We start from the raw sequence: 8679 nt of genomic DNA, 5'->3' as shown, positions 1-8679 counted from the left end.
CAAAAGAGTTTCTCCTTCATCATTTTCTGCATAATTTGATTTCTCCCCCTTTTCAGTATCCTTGGGCAGCTTGGTACGACATTCGGAACGATAGTGACCATAATTATGACACCTGTAACACTCAATTTTGGATTTGTCGTAATGTTGATCATTACCTTTGTTTTGCTCATCACCTTTAGAATTCCTTCCATTGCCTCGACCTCCTCTCCCTCTTCCTCTTCCTCTCCCTCTACCCCTACCTCTTGAATTTGAGGAAGGAATAGAGGTAGAAGCTTTCAAAGCTTGCTGTTCAATGTTTGAACTTCGGCTAATCTTTTGCTCATGCACCAATAAAGAGCTTTGCAATTCGTCGAGGGACATTGTATCTATATCTTTTGACTCTTCAATAGAGCACACAACATAGTCGTACTTCGGTGTTAAAGAGCGTAAAATCTTCTCCACAATGGTTACATCATCCATCTTCTCACCGTGGAATCGCATCTTGTTACATATCTCCATGGTTCTAGAGCAATAGCTAGTCACAGATTCACCATCATTCATCTGCAACGTTTCAAAGTCTCTCCTCAAAGCTTGAAGCTGGGCACGTTTCACTCTAGCTGTGCCTTGATACTTCTTCTTCATCGAATCCCATATATCCTTGGAAGTTTCTTTACAAAGAATAGTTTCCAATATGGAACGTTCAATAGCTTGAAAGAGATAATTTTTCGCCTTTAAATCTTTCAGCTTTTTCGCTTCAATCTCTGTTTTCTGGGCATCCGTCAAAGTTTCACCTGCTGCTGGTGCTTCGATTCCGTTTTCGACGATTGTCCAGTATTCTTTTGATCGCAGGAAATTCTCCATCAACATGCTCCAATGATCATAGTGACCATTAAAGCGTGGAATTGCTGCCTGCACAAAATTTGTTTCTGTAGCCATGAAACAAATACAACTACTGCTCTTTTTTCTCTCTTTTAACCGGGCTTTGATACCACTGATAATTTGCCAAGAATTAGAAAAATAAAAGAGAGAAGAGATGCTCAATGTACAGATCTATTATTAAGCAAGATGACAACCCTTATATAGGCTTACAAAGAGCAAAGATATAATCTTAACAGAAATAAAAAACTGCTGCAACGTGACCATGTTCTACAGAACACTATCAACCAAATTCCTATAAAATAGGACTATAACTTTGACTAAGAAACAAAATACTGGAACTAAATAATTGCAGTAAAATAATTAACTTATCTAACACGGACTAATTCAAAACTAACTCTATCTACTTGACTTCTAATTACTAGGAGTTTATTAGCAAAACACTAACAATTCTGAAATAGTCAGACCTAATATAGTGAACATAATTAGAAAATAGATGATAAAAAGGAAAAAAAATATTTATATATATTAATATGAAAACCTGAAACAATAGATAAGAAAAAAAAAACGTAAAAATGAAAGTTTGAGTAATTTTAATAAAGAAATAGAGTTAAATAACATAACTGAAAAAGTATAAAATTTAAGTGATTTGGAGTGAAAATTAAAATTATACGTCAAAGTGATAGGAATGGATAGCTTTGATATAGGGTTTATATATACTTCTTTCTAACCGACAATTATTTTTATTAAAAGTGACCAGTATAATTTCGATTAATCCGCCAATTCCGGATAGACAATTTTTCATACCATTGGGAGTTCTTACATCACTTTAACTCTTTAATTCTTAGATACATGTATAAAAGGTATGTTTGATTAATTTTAGATTTGTTTTCCTTACATTCATTCTACCACAACATTCTGTTTTTTGTCCTGCTACTTCTGCAGAATTAAAAAAATTGAAGAATTTAACATTTTTGGATATAAGTGGTAACCATTTCAACGGCACCCTATCATTTAAAGGTAAACTTTAAATCCCTTATTTTTATATTTATAAATTGATTTTTTTCAAAATAATAAATAGATTTTGTTGAATCCCACATCGGTTGTGAAAAGGGGTAATGTGCCCTTATATGAGTCATAGGCAATCCTCCCCTTTGAGCTAGCTTTTGAGGTGAGTTAGGCCTGACCCAAATTTAACATGGTATTAGAGTATCCCATCCGATGTTGGGCCTCCCATAAATGTGTCACGCACCAGTAAAATTCTGGACGTGAGGGGATGTTGAATCCCACATCGGTTGTGGAAAGGGGTAATGTGCTCCTTATATGAGCCATAGGCAATCCTCCCCCTTGAGCTAACTTTTGGGGTGAGTTATGCCTGACCTAAATTTAAAATATTTCTCTTTATTATTTTTAAGATTTTATTACATATATTATATATATACATAAATTCATATTTTACATTAAAATAATATAACTGAAATTAAATTTTAAAATAAATAAAATATAAATCATAATTTTATTAAAATGTTTTTAACGTGAATAAGCGAAATAACTAAGTATCCTTTTATAATTGAGAAATATAATCTCGAGCCACATTATTTTTCTTATAAATTATTTATCATCGTTATTTTAAAATTTTTGATTTATATACATATATAAAGCAAGTTAAATTAAGAATATTAAAATCGATAAATACTTAATTATATTACTTAATTTTCTTTTCATTTGTAATGTAATTATTTTTTGTAAAAAATAAGTGGAGTTGTAAATGTTTTTAATAGTTCTGCAAAATCATAAAAACTAAAAAAGTAAAAATTAAAAATAACTGAAAGATAATTATAAACATGTCAAAACAATACAATATATAAGTATAATATTTATTATAATTGAATATATATAATTAAGAAACATAAGAATATATAAAGTAGATACTTAATTATAATTTGCTTAATATATAAAGTATAATATTTATTATACAATTTGATATTTTTTTTATTTATTCTTTATAAAAATTTAAGATAAATTACTCAATTCACCTATTTTACCTATGTCTTATTACATTAAGACATATTTAATGAATGAATTATACATAAAAATATTTTAATAAAATTATTCTTACAAATTGAATGTGTAACTCATATAGAAAAATAATAAAAACATTATATTTAGCATACTCTGGGCTAATATATATTATATTTTTAAATTAATTAAAAATTTTAATTAAAAGGCTCTTTTATTAATAAAATAAAATTTGAGAAATAATTAAAATTATTTTTTATTATTTTTTATTTATATACATATATTTTTTTAACTTAATTATGTGAAAGTGATTAATTAATTAATTAATTGCATTATGAAATAACATACAAGTCCTATGATATACAGGGTTTCAAAGATTAGAGGAGTTGGATCTTAGTGAGAATAGTTTCAATAATAGTATCTTATCATCATTGGCTACTCTTTCATCACTCAACACTTTGATTCTCACTTTGATTCTCACTTACAATTACATGGAAGGTTGATTTCCTAATCAAGGTATATTTGATTATTAGAATTGTTTCTTCACACTCAAATTTAATATATCACCTAATCACCTAATCAAGGTATATTTGATGTATATATATATATATTTAATAAAACATTGAAAAGATGTTTTTATAAACTTTTTAATTATACATCTCTTAAATATATTTTATTAAATATTAAAAGATATTTTGAGAGTTTTTTTTTAAATAAAATAAAATAAAATAAAATTATAATAGTTAATTTATATATCATTATAGTGTAAAAAAATAAATAATAATTTTAGGACAACAAGAAATAAAAAATAAATAAAAATTATGAAAAAGAGAAAGTATTTATTTTATACAATTTGATATTTTTTATTTATTTGTATAAATAAGTTTGGTGAAGTATGCTAATTTTTTCATTTAAAGTATAAAAATTTAAGATGAATTATTCAATTCACCTCATTTTACTTATTTCTTTATTACATTAAGACATATTTAATGAATAAATTATATGTATAAATATTTTAATAGAATTATTTTTACAAATTTAATGTATAACTCATATTGGAAAATAATAAAAACGTTATATTTATTATACTCTACGCATAATATATATTTTAGTTTTAAATTTAATAAAAACTCTAATTAAAATGCCATTTTATTGATAAAATAAAATTTGAGAGATAATTAAAATTATTTTTTATCATTTAAATTACAGTTAATAATAATTTTGAATAAAGTGGTCATCACACTAACTGTAATCGTAATTTTATAAAATATTTTTTAATCGAAAAAGTTTCAATAAAATTAAATATCATCGAAAATAATATAAAAAATTATTATATATAAATAAGAAATATATATATGTATTATAATCAAAATTATTAGATTAAATTATAATTTTAATAAAAAAATTTGACTTTTTTTTCATTATCCTTACTTAAATGCGAAATATTTTATAGGTTTTGAAAGATTGAAAAAGTTAGATATTAGTGGGAATAGATTCAATAAAAGCATATTATCATCATTGGGAGCTCTTACATCACTCAACACATTAATTCTTAGTAGCTCGTTTGATTCAAGGGATAGTTCATTCCCTATTCAAGGTATGTTTGATTAATCTTAAATTTATTTTTCTTACATTCATTCTATCACAACATTCTTTTTTTATCCGGCTATTTCTGCAGAATTAAAGAACTTTAAGAATTTAACATTCTTGGATATAAGTGATAACAGTTTCAACGGCACCCTATCATTTAAAGGTAAAGTTTAAATCCCTTATCTTTGTATTTATAAATTGATTTCTTAAAAAAAAAATAAATTTCTCAAATGTTTTTATATATAATTTTACAAAATATGTATAAACTAAAATATTTCTCTTCATTTTATTTATATTATGCATATACATAAATTCATATTTTACGTTAAAATAATATAATTGAAATCAAATTTTAAGATAAATAAAACATAAATCATAATTTTATTAAAATATTTTTGAATGAAATAAGAGTTTAGCTATAAAATAACTAAAGTTTATACTAAAAAAAGTAATTTTTTTTATATAATTCGGTAACATTATTTTTTTAACATTATTCATCATCGCTATTAATCTATATGTTAAAATTTCCAATTCATATAAATATATAAAGCAGGTTAAATTAAGAATATTAAAATCGATGAATATTTATTATTTGTTATGTGAATTAAAAAAATACACATAATTAAAAAATATATAAAATTTGAAATATATTTTCAAAGATAAAATAATAGTAGTTCTTTGACTCTTTAGTTAGTTAAATCCACTCAACCATACCCTTTATATATAAAAAAATATAGAAAAATAATTATTTAAATTGAATTTTTTGGATTCAACATTTATATAAAATTTATATATTTATATTATAAATTCATTTGAAATTAAATTTATACTTTTTGCTATTTGTTTAAAATTAAGTATCGTTTTAAAGTAATCTTCAAATTCCTGTGTAATTTGTCTTTGCATTTATAAACTAATAATTTTTATAAATTGTTATATAATTCACAAAATCAATGTTTAAATTTTGAGATTTTTTAAATAAAATATATAGTAATAGAAATTAATATTAACATTTCAAATTAATACTGTTAGTATAAAATTTTAGTTTCCGACAATCTAGTAAATTATCAGAAATATAAGATGAAATATAAATTAGTAAATTATGAAAACTAAAATTATTGGATTAAATTGTAATTTTGAGAAAACAAGTTGACCATGTTTTTTTCTCATTACTCATGAATGGTTTACAGATTTTGAAAAATTAAAAAAGTTAGACATTAGTATGAATAGATTTAATAGCACCCTATCATTTAAAGATAAACTTTAAATTTCTTTATGCAATTTATCTTTGCATTTATAAAATTGATTAGTTTTATAAAAAATAAATGAGTTTTTCAAATATTTTTACATATGATTTTAAAAAATGATATATAAACTAAAAATTTGTCTTCATTTCAAGTAATATTATTTATTAAAATTCATTATATAAATTATGTATATCATAAATTTTATATTAATTTAAATAAAAAATTAAGATAGATAAAATATAAATCACAATTTTATTAAATTGTTTTTAAAATGAATAGGTGTTTACCTGCAAAATAACTGAAAGGCTATTATAAACATATAAAAATAATAATAATAAAATATACAGTCATATTATTTAATAACTTTTACAAATTTAGCTAATCACTTTAAATTTAAACTTTTAGTTATTAGAATACTAAAAATTCCAAACTTTTTAACTTATTTTTATAATTAGGATTAAATATTCATAAATTTTTTTAGTAATATTTTATTATTGTTTTGTTTATTTATTAACAGTGTAAGGAACCATATTTATTACTGTATAATAACGTAGTGTTAATAACATAAACCTTTTCTTATTTGAATTAATTTTAATTTATTTTACATAAAACGTTGCCATTTATTTTTAATTTATTACAAAAATCAATATATATATATCAATTATTTTATTTAGAATCATTAATTTTATTATTGTAAATTAGTCAATTTAATTTCTTTCGTTATACAGAATTTTCGACTTTCAAAAGGTTAGAGACTTTGAATTTGGAGGATAATGCTTTCACCGGATATATTCTGGAAGATATGTGGGCTCCACTTTCTTTGAAAGCATTATATTTATATGGTAACAAATTCAGTGGCTCTTTTTCAAAGCAAAGTAAGTTTTACCAGAAACACACAGCCAAATTTCAATTTTGTGATGATCATTTGCAAAGAGAAGATATTAATGTTAATAATTCTTTTATTTGTTACAATATAGGTTTGTGTAGTTTAAAAGATCTTCAACATTTAGATCTCAGCTATAATGAATTTGGAGGCACTCTTCCTCGATGCCTTGGCAATTTGACATCTTTCACAATCCTAGATCTATCTGGAAACCAACTAGCAGGGTATCTTCCTTCATTTTGGCCACCTAAGCTCCAATATGTTGATCTTAGCCATAATCATCTTGAGGGCGTATTCTCTTCTAATTATTCCAGCCTTGAGAATGGTTGGATTCCATCATTTCAGTTAAGGACTCTTATAATGCAAGATTGTGGTCTCGAAAGTATTCCTGAGTTTCTGTTTCACCAATTCAAATCGGAAGTACTTGACCTTTCTCACAACAAACTAAAAGGAAGATTTCCTTATTGGTTACTTCATAACAATGGAGGACTTGAGATCCTAAATTTCATGAATAATTCTTTCAATGGCCAGCTTGAAATTGAGGCAAAGATGCTTTCGAGCATGACATATCTTAATTTAGCCAGAAACCATTTTGAAGGTGATCTTCTTTTTTTCTGATGACTGTAAATTGATCGCTTTAGATTTGTCTCATAACAACTTTTCAGGGAAAGTTCCAGAGAAACTGCTTTCAAATTGCATTTCCTTGAGATTTTTGAGGTTATCTCATAATAATTTTCATGGTTAGATAGCATTGTTTAACTTGACTCGAATTGCTGATTTGCAATTGAATGACAACAAATTCGAAGGAACCTATCAAGTTTACTCACCAATTTTAGTCATCAAAGCTATGACCCAGAAGTGCTACATTGGAGCAACAATCAATTGCACGGTGAGATTCCTCACTGGATGGGTAAACATCACAGGATTGGAATATCTCAACTTGCGCGATAATCTTTTTCAAGGTCAGATTTCATGCCAACTTCTTTCAACAGGAATAAAGTATCTAGACCTTTCTTATAATTCTCTTTCTGGGTTGTTACCTTCTTGCTTCAATGGAAATTCTTTGCAACAAATAAATTTGCAAGGTAATAGATTCAGTGGTTCAATACCTGAAACTTTGGTTAATATCTCAACACTGAACTCATTAGACTTAAACGACAATGAGTTGTCCGGCACCATTCTTAATAAACCTGGTGAAAATTTAAGTGGTTTACGAGTTCTTTTATTATGTGGAAATCATTTCAGTGGCTTCATTCCAAATTGGATGTGTCAGCTGAATATTGTTAGCTTATTGGATCTCTTAAAGAACTCCTTTTTTGGGTCTATACCCCACTGCTTATATAATCTCTCATTTGGAAGGGAAGGTGAAGGACCTCTCTATGGTCCATTCAGTGACAAACTTGTTGAATGGGGGATAGGATATTGGGGCAGCAGCGAAATTCTCTTAGATAACACAGCTTCTTTTGATGCTGAGGTTGATGAAGAAAGTGAGTTTGTTACAAAATATAGAGCCCATACATATAAGAATAAGGCTCTTAACTACATGTCTGGATTAGATTTGTCAGATAATAACCTAACGGGTGAAATTCCATATGAACTTGGAGCGCTATCTCATATGAAGGGAATCCATTTCTTTGTGGAACTCAAGTGAGAAGAAAATGCCATGATGATAATGATGAACCATCTCCATCACAAATGGAGTCACCAAAGTCACCACAAGAAGCAAGTGGGAAATGATATGAAATTGATCGCGAGATTTTCCTTGCAAGTTTTTCAATAACTTTTATAATGTTTTTTTTGTCTGCCATCACCATTTTATATGGCAATCCTTATTGGCAATAGAGATCGATCTATCATACTAGACAGTATCTATTTTCGTGTTATTACTTTTTATATGATAATTTAGTGAAATTATTTGTCTAATTTTCATATCATTAATTAATATAATTAGTTCTTAGATCATCTGGAGTTAATAGTGTTTGAACTGGTAATGTGAATTTACGATTATTGTATTAGAGCATCTAGACTTGAACAGAACTTGCTTATTACTCTCTCACCCAGTCTTATAGACTTTTTTACAACTATTTG

General features: G+C 25.9%; 1 protein-coding gene across 1 annotated transcript; it reads left to right on the top strand.

Annotated features, from left to right (window-relative positions):
* Positions 1 to 3365: 3365 nt before the first annotated feature.
* Positions 3366 to 8242, top strand: LOC110608938 (receptor like protein 21-like). Its single transcript, XM_021748219.2, has 6 exons — positions 3366 to 3372; positions 4328 to 4471; positions 4553 to 4627; positions 6437 to 6583; positions 6686 to 7189; positions 7341 to 8242. The coding sequence occupies exons 1-6, from the start codon at positions 3366 to 3368 to the stop codon at positions 8240 to 8242; spliced, it is 1779 nt and encodes a 592-aa protein (XP_021603911.2).
* The last annotated feature ends 437 nt before the right edge of the window (positions 8243 to 8679 follow it).

The sequence above is a fragment of the Manihot esculenta genome, chromosome 2 (assembly GCF_001659605.2).
Source record: "Manihot esculenta cultivar AM560-2 chromosome 2, M.esculenta_v8, whole genome shotgun sequence".
Lineage (NCBI taxonomy): Eukaryota > Viridiplantae > Streptophyta > Magnoliopsida > Malpighiales > Euphorbiaceae > Manihot > Manihot esculenta.
This window is presented reverse-complemented; position numbering and strand designations above follow the sequence as displayed.